General features: G+C 50.7%; 1 protein-coding gene across 9 annotated transcripts in view; it reads left to right on the top strand.

The window, feature by feature from the left end:
* The window catches only part of ACHE (acetylcholinesterase (Yt blood group)), a 146,958-nt gene that overhangs the window by 123,264 nt on the left and 6,933 nt on the right, over window positions 1-16,761 (top strand). For 3 of the 9 annotated variants that reach the window (XM_083472658.1, XM_083472659.1, XM_083472662.1), the window contains exon 2: window positions 14,801-16,323. In XM_083472658.1, the coding sequence (XP_083328784.1) occupies window positions 14,801-16,323 (1,523 nt within the window). Of the gene's footprint in view, window positions 1-3,064; window positions 3,198-14,320; window positions 14,431-14,800; window positions 16,324-16,761 lie in introns of those variants that run through there. The other 6 variants (XM_083472664.1, XM_083472657.1, XM_083472656.1 and 3 more) reach the window with 6 other exon arrangements.

The following is a 16,761-nucleotide window of genomic DNA, read 5'->3' as shown; positions in this document are numbered from 1 at the left end:
ATGCTTCAGAGAGAAGGCCCTTCCTTTGATCTGTCCTCCATCTCCCAGATTCCGTCCAACCCACACATGAAAGGGCCTCTTTCACGCACCCAATTCTAAAAATTCCAGCCTCGTCAAGAATGCCAGCAAACACTTATGAAACTAAAGGAATGAAGGGAAGGCAAGCCTTGAGCATTCACATCCCAGCTCCCTTCCCACGTTTCACAAACACACATCCATGCTCCAAAGTCGGATCATTTTCCCCCTGTTGCCTTTTGATGCTGGGGCTTTGGTGAGGTCCCAGCGAGGGAGGAGCTGCAGACGTTTGAGACAGCGCCCAAGAAGGCCTCATCCTGAACACCGGGTGTCCTTAATGTGGCTCAGAGGTGGCGTGTGGCCAAAATGGAACCCATCAGAGAACAGCCACGAGGGACAAGGAGGCGTTTGCCCGGCAATTCCCGTGTAATGTTTGTGCTTTCCTGTTGTGAGAATCAAATGAAAGCAACACACTCCTTGGAGCCAGGTGGCTAGGAAGATCCTCTCTCCCTTTATGAACCTGCCCTGGATGCTAAGACCCTCAGGGAACACCTTCTGTGGGTCCCACCAACATCAGAGTCACGGCCAGTGGTGGAAGGAGACAGGAAGAGCCTTTTCTGTCTGCTCCCAGATTGCGGCATTCCCTCCTAAGAAAGACCAGACTGGCTCCCTCCTTCATTTTCTTTGGAAACTAAGGTGCACTGCACTGTTAATTGCTGGTTCTAAATGTGCTTTGATGTATTTTAATTCCTATTTTTAATTCCTATTGCTTTAGTCTTCCTGTCTCCTCTCCTTGCAAGTTCGCTGTCTTTACCTCCCCCTCCCAGGCAGCCTCCTTTATCTCTAGCATCACTTATCTCCCCCCCCCCCAATCGCTTGCCAATTAGCAGCTTTTTTTCAATAAAGCTTTTTTCTTTCAAAAAAAAAGCATGATCTGCTTTTCGCCCCTGGGCAATTCGGCTCCAGGGACCACGCATTTGCTCCATAAAAACGCACAGACGTTTCCCCTTACTTTTTAGGAAGAAAAAAGTGTGTCTTATGGAGCAAAAAATACGGTACCTTGTTTTCACAACTTTGATCCCCCATTTGGAAAATAAAGAAAACATTGGCAATACAGTCAAACCTCAGCTACTGAACACCTCTGCTTTGGAACGCTTCAGCTCCCGAACACTGAAAACCCAGAAGGAACTGCTCCGGTTTTTGAAAGCCAAATGGCTTCTGGGAGTCCCCCCCCTTTTCCCTCTATTGGCTTTGCCAATCACCCTTTGATCCTTGGTTGTCAAATGTTTCGGAAGTCGAACGGTCTTCCAGAATGGATTACATTCGACAACTGAGGTTTGACTGTATCGGGATCACAGACCCAGTTTCTTTCAAACTAGGAGAGGAAACACACCCACCCACCCCATTGTGGCCCTTTAGCCCCATACTGACCACAAACCAATTATCAAGAGTCTCTCGAAAACCCTCCAAAACTACTTTAAAGACAATGACATAGACAACATAACAACCCTCCTCCTCTGGGACGCCATGAAAGCAGTCACCAAAGGAGGTTGTATAAATGAAAAAGCACCCCTTAAAAAACGAACCTCAAACAGTAATTATGAGAGCCGCCTTGAATCCCACCTTGTAAGAAAAGCTGGATACAAATACATGAAATCATTATCACTGACTCATAGAATTGCTGACGGTCAACAGTTGACTCTCTTTCCACTGGAGGCCCCCAACATGCAACCACGTCTCACAGTGCAGGGAGCGCATCAGCGAGGGCCATGTGCCCAGAGCTCTGCCAAGACCAGCAGAATTCTGGCCCTTATTTCTGAAGGTGCCATGAGCACCTTGTCTTCCCCTGCTGCTCCTGATCTCATCCTGTCCTCCCCAGAGTTTGCAGTCCCTCCTGCTTTTGTATCATCTGCAGTAATGTGTAGGCCAGAAGCAGAGTTGCAGGCGAGAAGCCAGGCTCCAAATTCTGAACCACGTGCTCAGCTTTTGCTAGCCAGGGAAGTCGAGAGGGGCTCCTTTGCAAAGACTCGGAGAGCTCTGCATGCAGGAAAATGCTCTTCTTGAGCCCAGCCAAGGAAAAGCCTCTAGGAAAGGCTTCCAAGAGCAAACCACAAATATCACCTCTTTGGCTCGCTTCCTTTTGGTGGGCAGAGCTGGATAAGGTACACGAAGGGAGTTGTGGGGGTATCGAGAGGGAGCAGTGACCCTAAAACCGGGGTCAGCAAATTTTTCAGCAAGGGGCCAGTCCACTGTCCCTCAGACCTTGTGGGGGGCTGGACTATATTTGGGGGGTGGGAAAATTAACAAATTCCTATGCCCCATAAATAATCCAGAGATGCATTTTAAATAAAAGGACACATTCTACTCATGTAAAAACACGCTGATTCCCAGGCCAGATTGAGAAGGCGATTGGGCCAGATCCAGCCCCCGTGCTTTAGTTTGCCTACCCATGCCTTAAAACCTGACATTTTTAAGCCATGACTATTGGGAGGTGAGAATGACACGTTTCAGAAGCAGCTCCTCTAGTCCCCGGGAGCATTTTATTATATTCTTAGCAAAGGCTCAGGGGAAGCCAGCTGAGACCCCTGCAAGTGGCAGCTGGTGGATCTTGCAGAGTTGCCCAGCGCCTGCTCTAAGGACCACCACCCGCCTGTCTGTCTCTCTGCCACCCCATCCCTGCGGGCTACACGTGGCATTGGGCTGAAGGGTGAATGGAGCCCACAAGACGCAGGTTCCCCAGCCCAGGATTACAGAACTATGGAAATGCACCCGTTTCTGCGTGCCCCACGTCCTTGCCATGCAGCCTCCAAGTGCGGGTTCCTGGGAGGCAGTGGGCCTCCCACCCCCGGGCCCAGCCAGCTCCAGGGGTTGCGCCAGAGACCTTCAGCCCGCAAGGCATGTGCTATTGCCACTCAGTGAGAAGGCCCATCTTCTCTCTTTGGCAAGGGGCCCAAGACCTGGGTGGTAATCTTGGTTGCCCCCCTCCCCCACTTCTGCTGTTTATTTACTTATCAAGTCTGCAGATGACACAAAACAGGGAGGGGCTGCCTGCACTTCTGGAGGACGGGATTAGGAGGAGGCAACGTGATGAGAGAAGCAACAAAGGAGAGCAGGACAGAGAGGTGTGACAATGAGGTTGGGGAAGACAAACAGAAGCAGCAGAGCCAGGAGAGACAAGGCAGGTGAGAGGGGCAGAAGCGACTTCTGCCAAATTCCTTTGGGGTGGCACCCTCCCGATGCTGCTGGGGGGCCGCAACTCCCACTATCCCTGGCTGCCGGCTGTGACAGCCTGGGGACACTTTTTTGGGGGGGGGTCATAATCCATAGCACCTGGAAGGCTTGAGGATGGCAGAGGTCAAGGCTGCAGTCCTCAAGAAAGTGTTACGGACAGGGGGCAAGGAGCAGCACCCCCTACTCAAAAGAGGCAGGGAAATGGGGAGGAAGAGAAAGATGGAAGCAGCGGGTTGGGCTAGATGACCCTTGGGGTCCCTTTCAATGCTGCCGTTCAATTATTCAATGTCTGACTGGCAGCCGAGACAGGAGGCACCTTTCTCCGAAAAGCAGGCGGGGAGCTCTCTCTGGGGCACAGACAGGGTGAGGGGCCTCCAACTGCCCCTGATTCCAGCTCCTATTTCGACTTTGGGGTGGGAGTCACAGGAGGGGAGGGAGGGAAGTGTCTCCTTCCCTGCTGAACTGCAGGAGCGACTGGGGGGGGGTGACTGCCAGCGTGAGCCCTGGCACTCGGATGACGGGGTTTCAGTTTCCACTTGCTAATCCTTGGGCAGGGGATGCATTAGTTCCGGCCGGAAGGTTTCCTGACAGGCGCATGACGAGTGATGCAGATGGCACTGTCAGGGAGACTGACCCCCCTCCCATCTCCTGTCGTCGTCCCCCCCCCCCCGTCAAAAGCCACGACAGAGACATTCTGCTGCAGCAGATCAACACCCAAATGCAAAAAAGGCTGTCATTGCAAACCTGGCTTCATCCTGGTAGGAATACAGGGGTATTTTGCTCTGTGTTCCCCCCCCCCCCTCGTGCCCCTGCTGGGAGAAGGGGAAAGAAGTGTCCATTTTATGTGCAATGCCCCCCCCAAAAAAACCTCTAGGAACCAGACCAGCGTTGCCTCCCCAGCAGCCACAGAAGGGCTGATTCTGCCCTCCACGAAAGGGGGCGCACATATGCCCTCGCCCCACCTGCCAGCGCATCAGGATACCTAATGGGTCAGAGCAAATGATTCCACCCCCCCCCCCACGTACACACTCCCCCCCCCCGGTCTCCCCATATCACACACAGCCAGCTGGTTTATTTTTGACCCGGGTTCTTTTAATAGCTGAGCAGCTGCTGGGAGGACATCCCAGAATAGAAACCGGACACCCGAATCCCACCCCACATAATGCACACTTGGGGTCTCCGTTACACTCCTTCCCTGGCCCCACACGGAACGGTGACCCCACCTCTAAGGTCCACAGGGGAGAAGAGGGACTTCCAGTGAGTTGGAAGGGGACCCTGAGGGTCATCCAGCCCAACCCCTGCAAGGCAAGCTCTGCTTGAAGACCTCCAAAGAAGGAGAGTCTGCCACCTCCTGAGGGAGCCCATTTCTCTTGCCGCCAGAAAGCTCTTCCTGAAGTTGAGTCTCCTTTCTTGTAACTTGAAGCTGTGGGTTCGAGTCCTCACACAGATCTGCATTAACATTGCGATATCAGCAGTTATATTTCCAGCTCATTTCCTAATGATCCCTAGCATGGAATTCGCCTTTTTCTCCACACACAAAGTCAACCTCTTCGTTGAGGGGAAAGGGGCTTGGCTCTGTGGTCAGGCCTGGGAGAGACCCATTGCCGCAGGGATCCATGCTCTGACTCTGTACAATGCCTATGAGAAATCCCCTCACATTCCTGGGCTGTCTTTCGTCTTCTTTGGCGATCACTCATTTCTCCTTTGCGTCCTGAGTTCGAGTGTCTTCAACGCCCACAACACCTTTGGTCAAGGCTGCTCTCCAACTGGAGCCCTCGCAGGCCACTGTTTCCCAGTTGTCGGTGTTTATACTGCATTTTTTTACATTTGCCTTGAGAGAATCTTTAATCCTCTTTTGTTGACCACCAGAGGGGAAAGCAGGCTTTACAATAAATATAGAATAATAATCAAAATCCTAATACACCGAGGGGTTGCTCAGAGATTCCTTCCTGTTCCCTTCAGGAGCTTATTTAAGAGACATCATCAATAAGGGACATGGCGCTGGGATAAGGGACTGTCCCACCAAATAAGGGACGCTTGACAGCTATGCTCATATCCGGAGGCCTCCCAAACAGCCACAGTTTGAAATCCATTAATTCATGTACTGTATTTTTCCGTGAATAAGACACCCCCTACGTTTGGGGACCCCACATTTAGAAAATGGGCATAGGCACTTTCCGTGTATAAGACGCCCCCAGATTTTGAACCTTATTTTAAAGTAAAAAAAACCCCAGTCTTATACACGGAAAAGTACGGTAATTCCCTCAGGTGCCCATGAGGAGTTTTTGTTGGGAAACTGCCAGGGAGATAGTGTCCATCATGAGCCCCCAAGCCGGAGTTCTGGACGATCCATCGGCCTCCCGTAGACAGGCAGATCCAGCAGTTAGCGACACGAAGCCTCTGGAAATTCCTAGCCACATTCCAGGGCTGGGTGTACACTGTTTATCAGCAGAAACACAGCCAAAAGCTTGCACCGCAGAAGAGCATAATTTTCAGACTTTATTAGCGTTTAACAGAACAAAAGAAAACGTGACCGTTCTGTGTCAGCATCTTCGGCCAACTGAGAAAACGAAAGGAATCTCAGCAAGAACATAAACATCCTGTGACTAGGACATGCGCAGACTCTGTTACTCACAAAGCCTGCTCCCTTTAAGGTGGAACGGAAATATCCTAACATCCTCCCCCTTTCCGTGTAACCTGTTGTACCTGTGGTTCACTCAATTGCAACCTTTGTACATAAACCTTATGTTGTTCTTTGTTAACAACCTTAGACAACAGATCAGCAGGAATTTCATTTCCTGCCATGTAGGACACCTGAATCAGTCCTTTCTGGATACACTCTCTTGCACGATGTAACTTAATCTGCAAGTACTTGGTTCTCTGCTTGCAACTCTCGGAGTTCAGCAAAGCCAAACACGATCTATTGTCTTGATACACTTGTACAGGACATTTCACAGACACCCTGATGTCCTTAAACAGTTGCATCAACCATTCACAATCCATGAGTGAAAATGACAGAGCATTGAGTTCTGCTTCACAGGAACTTAGGCTCACTGTTGTCTGCTTCTTGCACAACCAGTCAAACAGGCAGTGGTTGTACATGTAGCATACTCCAGAAGTGCTTGTACCATCCGTGGTGTCACTTCCAAAACTTGCATCTGCAAAGATTTCAAGACCTCCAGTCTTCTGACTGGTGAACCTCAGCCTGTAGTGCATAGTCCCTTTCAAATAGCGGGCTATGCGCTTCAGAGCTTTCCAATCCTGAACTGTAGGATTGTTGGCATGTCTGCTAAGCAGATTACAGCTTACAGCTATGTCAGGTCTTGAACATCTGGCAATGAAATTCAGCTTGCCTAGAATGCATCTGTACAGCGTTGTGTCAGAAAACGCTTCAGCAGTACTGTCTACCTGGTAACCTGTCACCATCGGTGTGTCTGCTGGGTTTGCATCAACCAAATTCAACCTGGTTAACACATCAGCAATTTTCTGTGTTTGGTGTACCAGAAAATTACCTGCTTGGTCTCTCTCCACCTGCAGAGAAAGATAGTTGGATACCTCACCAAGATCCTTCATGTCAAAGTGCTCCTTCAGTTGAGCTAGGGTGCTTTGATAAAAAGCCTGATTCTTCCAAAACATCAGAAGATCATCAACAAAACATAAACAATACAGTTTGTTTTGCCCCTCCTCCTTGACAAACACACATGGATCAGCTTTGCCCTGGTGAAAACCTAGAGAAAACAATGTCTCAGTGAGTTTTGTGTTCCAACACCTGGCACTCTGCTTAAGACCATATAAGGATTTCCGCAGTTTACAGACCATTCCCTTCTGTATCTCCATCCCATCAGGTGGAAGCATGAACAGCTCCTCGTTCAAAATCCCGTACAAAAAAGCTGTATTAATGTCGTGGTGGGAAACATGCAGTTTCTCCTCCGCAGCGACCTTGAGCATCAGCCGAATGCTCTCATATTTGACTGTGGGAGAGTAGGTCTCGTGGTAATCCTGTCCTGGTACCTGTGAAAAACCTCTGGCAACCAATCTGGCTTTGTGTCTGACTACCTTGCCATTCTGGTCTGTCTTGGCCTTGAAGACCCATTTGCTGCCAACCAGTCTCATTCCTGGGACTACCGGTACCAATTCCCAAGTTTGGTTCCTGTTCAAGGAATCAACTTCAGCCTTCATGGCTTTAAGCCAAGGCTCAGCATCTTTAGAGGTTAACTCCTGAACCTCTTTGAAGCTTGAAGGTTCCCATACCTTCTCTGAGCTACTAAGAACAGCAGTTGCTGTCTTAGCAAACTCATCAGCATACCTCTTTGGAGGTCTGCCCTTGGTCGCCCTTTCAGATCTGCGTACTAGACGCAAGTCTTCTGGACTCATCTCCTCTTTCTTAGGAGAAAAGTGACCAATGGTGAACAGTGGTTCTTCCAGTTCATTGTCAGACGCATCAGATGGTCTGACTGAGGCCTTTGCGCTCTGGTAGTCTGCTGTGTCATCACTCTCACTGACATCAGCAGCAGCGCCGCCCACTGAACTGGAATCCGAACTCTGATCATCATCATCATCATCCTCCTCATCAGCAGCAGCTTCCTCAGCTTTAGCTGCTTGCTTGACATCACCTTCATCCTCTTCTGGGTAACATTGGAAAATTCCCACATTTTCCCCCCACTTAGGATTGTACTCAACACTCCTTGTGAACTTAATGGACTTAGAGTCAGTCATCCATACCCTGTATGCACCTTTTTCGTACCCCATGAACAAACCATGTGCCCCACGCTTCCCAAGCTTGTTGGTTTGTTGTGTGCGTACCCACATGTCCGAACCAAAAATTCTCATGTGTTTGGTGTTGGGTTTCTTGCCAAACATCTTCTCATAGGGGGTACAACCAATGGGTGATGACAATCTGCGATTAAAAGAATAAACAAAATTCCCCAAAGCCTCCCCCCAAAACTTATCAGGGAGATTGGCATCATGCAACAAGGTTTTGATTCCTTGCAGCAATGTTTGATTTGCTCTCTCCGCAAGCCCATTCATCCATGGCGATCTGGGCGTTGACATGTCATGCTGGATTCCCTTCTCAGTCAGGAAAGCTTCAAACTGCTGAGAAGTAAACTCCCCGCCCCGATCAGTAAATAAACAAGAAATACGTTTACTGTGCACATTCTCCAACCAAGCACAGAATTCCTTAAACTTCGGAAATGCTTGCGATTTCTGTTCGAGCAAATACACATGAATGTACCTAGAAAAAGAATCAATCAGAATCATGAAGTACCTTGCTCCTCCTATAGAGGGCGCTAGTGGACCAACCAGGTCCGCATGCACTAGCTGGTAGGGCTTGGAAGCCTGCCTGCTAGACTCCTTGCCTTTTGGAGCAACCTTCACCTTGTTCTCTGCACAAGATACACATTTCATGTGAAATTTACAAGGTTTGATGTTCAAACCTTCAACCACCTCTGGCATTTTGGCCAGTGCCTTCCAAGAGAGGTGACAAAACCTTCGATGCGCATCATGAATGCAACCTGCATGAAGAACTTTGTTAGTTTGTGCAACACAACAAGAATCAGCATTAGAGACAACAACAGTGTCATCATAAGTTATATGGAACAAACCATCCATAAACTTTGCATGCAAATAGTCCTCTTTGCCTTTACTGATGACACAGACGCTCCTTTTGAAGGAAATCTGAAAACCACGCCCAGTAAGCTGTGGGACGCTCAACAAGTTGCTCGCAGCGCCTGGAACATATAGTACACCGCTGATGGTTGTGTGCAAACTTGCAAGTCTCACAGTCCCTTCTCCAGCAATTTGCAACGTCCTTCCATCAGCCAGGTGGATCTCACCCTCCTGAGGCTTGAAGGAGATAAAGAGATGCCTGTCCTTGGAAACGTGGCGGCTGGCACCTGAGTCCACAATAAACCTTCCTTTGGCTGTTGGAGCAGTCTTTACAGCAAGCAAACCCTTGTTTTCCAGCGGTTTGGGCTTTTGCAGCTTGCCCCCCCGCTGCTCCTGGCCACCAGACTTGCTTTTAGCCTTTGGTGAAGCTGTGCCAGCAAACATCGCTTTGTTTTTCCCTGGCTCGGGCTCTTCACCCTCCCTCTGCTCCTGGCCATCTGCAGGTGTCTGCCTGTGGCTCTGTTTACCTTTGCCTTTCCGGCCTCTGCAAAGGCGATGGCCTTGGTTCTCACGAGAAACAGAGCTCTCAGCTGCCGACTCCTTGGCTCCCCCTGGAGGCTGGAATGCTGCCTGGGATGACGTGACGGTCAGCTCCCCCTGCAGCTTGCAACCGGTGCCCTCAGCATCCCTGCACTCATTCGCATTCTGGGAAACAGCTAGGACCTCCGATGCAGTCAAACTCTGGGCTGGGATTTTTGCTTTGTGAGCTTTTTTTAAAGCAGACCACATTGCACGTGAAGTGGTGTTGCCAGCAAGCGTCTTAATTTCCTCAAGAGATACGGATAGGACTATTATGTCAATCGCCCTCGAATCAGCTGATCTCCATTTCTCTGTCAGAGGAACTGGGGGGGCTTCACAAACAACATGCCACACCCCAAACTGACGCAGTAAACTCTCACACCAGTTTGCCCAGGGTTCATAATTCTGCCCATCCAACTTAGGACACGGAGCAGTTTCAGAAGCTTGGAAAAATTCCATTCCAGCTTTTGGCATTAGCCGTGAGTCTTATGCCTTCAAAGACCCCTTATCTTGGCAGCCCATTAATCACGAACTCTTTGGCTCGGCTCCCAGGCCAATTAATCTGCCTTGCCGGAGATCAAAGACGAGGTAAAACAGAAAAGCCAAAAACCTCCCTTTTTTTCTTTCGCTTTTCCCACCATACCTCTTTAACGCAGTCTGTTGCAGCTTTACTCTCCTGTAGGTGCCGTGAATCTGGGCCCGAAACCTTGTTGTTGGGAAACTGCCAGGGAGATAGTGTCCATCATGAGCCCCCAAGCCGGCGTTCTGGACGATCCATCGGCCTCCCGTAGACAGGCAGATCCAGCAGTTAGCGACACGAAGCCTCTGGAAATTCCTAGCCACATTCCAGGGCTGGGTGTACACTGTTTATCAGCAGAAACACAGCCAAAAGCTTGCACCGCAGAAGAGCATAATTTTCAGACTTTATTAGCGTTTAACAGAACAAAAGAAAACGTGACCGTTCTGTGTCAGCATCTTCGGCCAACTGAGAAAACGAAAGGAATCTCAGCAAGAACATAAACATCCTGTGACTAGGACATGCGCAGACTCTGTTACTCACAAAGCCTGCTCCCTTTAAGGTGGAACGGAAATATCCTAACAGTTTTAGGGGGTCCCTGGCCAGAGGATGCCTTGGGGTTCCCCTCCGGATTTGGCAAGCATGGCTTCCTCTTAGCACATTTCTCCCTTGCGTCCTGAGTTCGAGTGTCTTCCAAGCCCAGGACACCTTTGGTCAAGGCTGTTCTCCAACTGGAGCACTCACAGGCCAGTGTTTCCCAGTTGTCTGTGTTTATACTACATTTTTAAAGATTTGCCTTGAGAGAGTCTTTGAACCTCTTTTGTTGACCACCAGCATTACGCTTTCCATTTTTAAGTTCGGAATAGAGTAGTTGCTTTGGAAGACGATCATCAGGCATCCGCACAACATGGCCAGTCCAACGAAGTTGATGTTGAAGAATCATTGCTTCGACACAGGTGATCTTTGCTTCTTCCAGTACACTGGCATTAGTTTGCCTGTCTTCCCAAGTGATGTGTAAAATTTTCAGGAGACACCGTTGATGGAATCTTTCCAGGAATTGGAAATGGCATTTATAAGTGGTCCATGTTTCACGTGCATACAGTAAGGTTGGTAGTTCAATAGCTTTGTAAACAAGCATTTTGGTTTCCCTGCGAACGTCCCAGTCCTCAATCGGAAGAAAGCCGCACTCACAGAGCTCAGGCGATGCTGGATTTCGGCATCAGTGTCAGCCCTTGTGGAAAGATAACTGCCCAGGTAGAAGTGGTTGACATTTTCCAACGCTGCACCACCGAGTTGAATTTGTGGCGCTGCAGAGGGGTTGTTTTGTTCTTGTTGGTGCAGCACTTTGGGTTTTTGGATGTTGAATTACAGGCCAAGCTTTTGCGAAAATATTTAGGATGGTTTGGAGGTCATCCTCTGAGCGTGCGCACACTACATTGTCAGCGCATAGTGAAGCTCTGTGACGGAAGTTACGGTAACCTTACTCTTTGCTTTCAGCCTGCTTTCCATCTGTTCGATATATAATTTCTACCCTGTTGTGGAGTTTCCCTTCAACGAAGTGTAGGATCATGGCAATGAAAAAAAATGAATAGAGTTGAGGCGATAACAGATCCCTGTTTAACACCCAATCCCACTGTGAATTTTCACTTTGAGAGCCATTGTTATCCATGATTGTTCCTGTCATATTATCATGGAGGAGCCGAATGATATTCACAAATTTATCTGGGCAGCCAATTTTTAAAAGGACAGTTCACAGGGCAGTATGATTGACAGTGTCGAAGGCCTTAGTCAGGTCAAGAAACGCCATATACAGGGGCTGGTTTTGCTCTCTGTATTTTTCTTGAAGCTGTTTGAGCAGTGAAAATCGTATCCACTGTCCCCCTAGAAGGTTGAAAGCCATTTTGGGATTCAGGAAAGGTGTCCTCAGATATAGTTTGGAGACAGTTTGCTAAGATCCTTGCAAGAATTTTGCCATCCGTAGAGAATAAAGAGAAGCCTCGATAGTTTCCATCTGTTCTATCAGCTTTTCTAAAGATTTTGATAATTTTGGCATCTCTAAATCTGCTGGGATCTCCTCCCAGATTTCTTCGATGAGCTTGTGAAGTTGTTGTGTAAGTTCAATTCCACCCACTTTGAAGACTTCGGCAGGAATCCCATCAGGTCCGCTGGCTTTGTTGTTTTTCATTTGGTTAATAGCTGTACACAGCTCTCCCAGATTTGGAGATACTGCAAGCTCATCTCTAATTTGTTAAAGCACTTGCTCTCCAGGTAGGCCTGGATGGATCCCACTGCCTGATAGATCCGTGGTCTGGCTCTGTACAATGCAGCTGCCTACGAGCAATCCCCTCTCATTCCTGATCCCGGGAGCATATACGTGGAATATATTTTTGCCGTGATCTGCATCACTCATGCTTGCTTACTGTATTTTTGCTCCATAAGACGCACTTTTTTCTTCCTAAAAATGTCTGTGCGTCTTATGGAGCATATGAGCCAAATTGCCCAGGAGCAAAAAGCAGATCGTGCTTTTTTTTAAAAAAAGAAGAAGAGGGAAGTGGGTGTTGAAACAAAGCCACTGACTGTTTGCCGATCGGGGAGAGAGATAAGGGACACTAGAGATAAAGGAGGCTGCCTGGGAGGAGGGAGGTAAAGACGGCAAACTTGCAAGGAGAGGAGACAGGAAGACTAAAGCAATGAGAGAGAAATTAGAAGAAAAGGAGGAGCAAAAAAACTGTTGCAGCTAAGGAAAAGACACTAAGGCAAACAAAAGGGAAGGGGGTGTTGAAAGGAAGCAGCTGATTGGTGGGATCAGAAGAGAGAGATAAGGGAGGCTAGCGATAAAGGAGGCTGCCTGTGAGTGGGGAGGTAAAAGCCCATGGATCCTCTGGATTTTTGCACTGGGTCACCCCAAATTCACCACCAGATCACATAGCATGTCCATGGCTACAGCCTGCACCCAAAAAAATCATACATCCACTGTTTCGTTCAGAATATTGTTTTTTCTTGTTTTCCTTCTCAAAAACTGGGTGCGTCTTATGGTCAGGTGCGTCTTATGGGGCGAGAAATACAGGTACATTGAATTGCATTTGCCATCTTGCCCCCCATTATTTGAGCAGTCCTTAAGCAATTTGGTATCACCAGCAAACCTGGTGGCTTCGCTCTCTATGTGGCTTATGAGCAAACCCCCAGCGGAGGATTTTAAGCAGAGAGTTGGTTGGCCATCTGTTGAGGTTAGCTAAGATTCCTGGACTAGATGACCGCTGGGGGTCTCTTCCAACCCTACAATTCTGCAATTCTATGATTCATCCCGATATCAAATCCTGGGGGACTCCACGCTCTGTGGAGAACTGCCCTATTTATTCCTATTTTCTGCTTCCTGTTTCTTAGCTAGTCACTGATCCGTGGCAGGCCTCTCCTCTCCTCCCACGACTGCGAACCTTTGGAGAGGCACTTAAGCAAAGAAAGCTTTCTGAATGTCTAAATACACAAAGGCTTGTCAACAGAGGACTCTGAAAGGCTAGCGAGAAAGGGGGGGGGGACTCCCCAGGCCAGAAACCTATTACATCCACAAGAGGAGGGTGGGACCACAAAAGCACAAGTCTTGGGTGTCAGAGGCCACAGACCCAGGCATGTGCCCCCCCTCCTCTGTGGCGCCCTCACCCACCCCGGGTGGCACCGAGGGTCTGGATTCCTTCCTCCACCCCCTAGAAAGAGCTTGAGTCAAACCCCCACCCTCCCAGGAGACGGGGGGGGGCTGAAGGAGGGGAAGGGGGCCTCTCAGATGGGGGCACTGAGGCACCTGAGAGTGGGGGTTTCTGGCTTCTTTTAGGGCAAAAGCGAGTCTTTTGACTCCCACGTTGGCATAACCTCCAAGTGTCTCGGTTTCTGATTTGCTCCCAGAATGTCCCACTTTTCCTTTTTTCAACCCTCCTTATTTTTGGGAAAAAATTAAAAATAGTGTTGGTGCAAAAGTCCAGTTTGAACTGACAATAAAATCGCTGCATCAAATGAAGGAAATAGTGTCGCTGGCATGTGAAACCCTTCCTATGGCTTTGAAGGAGAAGGTCACCAATCTGCTTTAAGTTCTTTAATTGCAAGGCTTCCCCAGCCAGCCATTTCTTAGGAAACATGTGGAGTGTTCATTCCTTTATTGTAAATGGAGCCTTACACTGTCTACTCAGAAGTAAGTCCCACTGTATTCAGTGGAGCTTACTCCCAGGTAACTGGGTCCAGATTGGGCAGCCTTCCAATGCAATCCTAGACATTTTTACTCAGAAATAAGTCCCACTGAGTTAAATAGGATTTATTCTCTGGTATGTTATTGATCATTCTCATGTTGTTGTTGTTGTTACATCCTGTCTCTTTCCCTGACAGGGACTCAAGGCAGCTTACTGCTAAAATTTCCTTTCGTTCCATTTATCTGTGGAAGGTGTTGTATTTGATCCCTTCCTTCACACATTTGTTCTTTACCACAATCCTGTGAGGTAGGAAACATGCAGCTGTCCCCTGTGAGGATTGAACCTGCAATCTTGGCATTATCAGCACCATGCTCTAACCAACTGAGCTATCCGCACAGCTGAGTGTCAGGCTCCCTGCCTGAGCTGGAGGCTCTGGGCCCGCTCCTCCGCTTGAACCCAGGGCCTCACCCTTCTCCTTCAGCCCCTGAATCGGAGGCAGAGAAGGAGCCTGCTCTTCTCCCCGCTTCCTCCCCCTGTGGCCTGGCCTGCGCTGATATCAGCCTGCGCTCCCTTTATCAGACAGCAGAAGACGGGCTGGGCAGGCCGGGCCCTGACTCTGGCAACTGCAGGCGGCTAGGCAGAGGCCTCTTCTAACCCTCTCCCCTTTCTCCCACAGGTGCCCCCCAGGCAGGCTGGCACGATGCCCGCCTCGCGGCTGCAGCCCCTCTTCCCCCTCCTCCTGGCCTTCCTCGTCGGCTTGGCCCAGGCGGATGAGCTCCTGGTGGTCACCCAGACCGGGCGGGTGCGTGGCATCCGTGTGAGGGTGCTGGATGGCCAGGTCTCGGCCTTCCTGGGCATTCCCTTTGCAGAGCCCCCCGTGGGCCCACGCCGCTTCCTGCGCCCGGAGCCGGTCAAGCCCTGGAGCCATGAGCTGGACGCCTCGTCCTACCGGCACGCCTGCTACCAGGCGGTGGACAACACTTACCCTGGCTTCCACGGGACGGAGATGTGGAACCCCAACCACAACATGAGCGAGGACTGCCTCTACCTCAACGTCTGGGTGCCCTCTCCCCGCCCCAAAAACGCCACCGTCCTGGTCTGGATCTACGGAGGCGGCTTCTACAGCGGCTCGTCCTCGCTGGACGTCTACGACGGGCGCTTCCTCACCTACACTCAGAAGGTGGTCCTGGTCTCCATCACTTACCGGGTGGGCGCCTTCGGCTTCCTGGCCCTGCTGGGCAGCCAGGAGGCCCCGGGCAACATGGGCTTGCTGGACCAGCGCCTGGCGCTGCAGTGGGTCCAGAGCAACATCCAGTTCTTTGGGGGCAACCCCAAGGCTGTCACCATCTTTGGGGAGAGTGCCGGCGGTGCTTCGGTCAGCATGCACCTCCTCTCGGCCCAGAGCCGGCCCCTCTTCCAACGGGCCATCCTGCAAAGCGGGACGGCCAACGCTCCGTGGGCCACCATCACCCCGGCAGAGAGCCGCCGCCGTGCCACGCTGCTGGGCAAGCGGGTGGGCTGCCACTTCACCAACGACTCCGAGCTGGTGAGCTGCCTGCGCACGAAGCACCCGCAAGAGCTGGTGGACGAGGAGTGGTCGGTGCTGCCCTACAAGAGCATCTTCCGCTTCTCCTTCGTGCCCGTCATCGACGGGGACTTCTTCCCGGACACCCCCGAGGCCATGCTCAGCACAGGCAACTTCAAGGAGACGCAGGTGCTGCTGGGCGTGGTGAAGGACGAGGGCACCTACTTCCTCATCTACGGGGCGCCCGGCTTCAGCAAGGACAACGAGAGCCTCATCAGCCGAGAGGACTTCCTGGACGGCGTGCGCATCGGGGTGCCGCACGCCAACGACATCGCCGCCGAGGCCGTGGTGCTGCAGTACACCGACTGGGAGGACGAGGACAACCGCGAGAAGAACCGGGAGGCCATGGACGACATCGTGGGCGACCACAACGTCATCTGCCCCGCCATGCACTTTGCCCGGCGCTACGCCGAGCACGGCAACAAGGTCTACGCCTACTTCTTCGACCACCGCGCCTCCAACCTCATGTGGCCGCTCTGGATGGGCGTCCCGCACGGCTACGAGATCGAGTTCGTCTTTGGGCTGCCGCTCAACGACAGCCTCAACTACACCCCCGAGGAGAAGGAGCTCAGCCGCAGGATGATGCGCTACTGGGTCAACTTTGCCCGCACAGGGTAACGAGGCTGGCGGAGGGGGCAGGCGGGGGCAGAGAAGGGAGGCAGCTGCCCTCCAAGGGAGGGAGGAAAGGGGGCAAAGTTCCTCCCCACTCAGGGGGGGGATGCAGGGGAGGGCCTTCTCTGTGGCGGCCCCTGAGCTGCAGGACTCCCTCCCCACAGAGGCACACCTGGCCCCTTCATTGCACAGCTTCCGGAGGATGCCGGAGAAGCACCTCTTTGCCTTTTGGCACTTGAGGCGCATGTTTTTAGGCCCCACCTTATTTTACAGCTGCTTTCTTGAACTGTTTTTAATCTTGTGTTTTAATGCTGAAATCTGCCCTGCGACCAGGGCAGGTATTTCATTAATGAGTTAATTAATTAAATGTTTGAAAAAGCTGCCAGTGGGGTCGCAAACAGGGCCCTGGGCATAGGTCAATTGGGGGAATGAATTTTGGA

This window comes from Podarcis liolepis (assembly GCF_965112155.1).
Source record: "Podarcis liolepis genome assembly, chromosome: 13".
Taxonomy (NCBI): Eukaryota; Metazoa; Chordata; class Lepidosauria; order Squamata; family Lacertidae; genus Podarcis; species Podarcis liolepis.
Note: the sequence above shows the minus strand (reverse complement) of the source record. Positions and strands in the feature narration are given on the sequence as shown.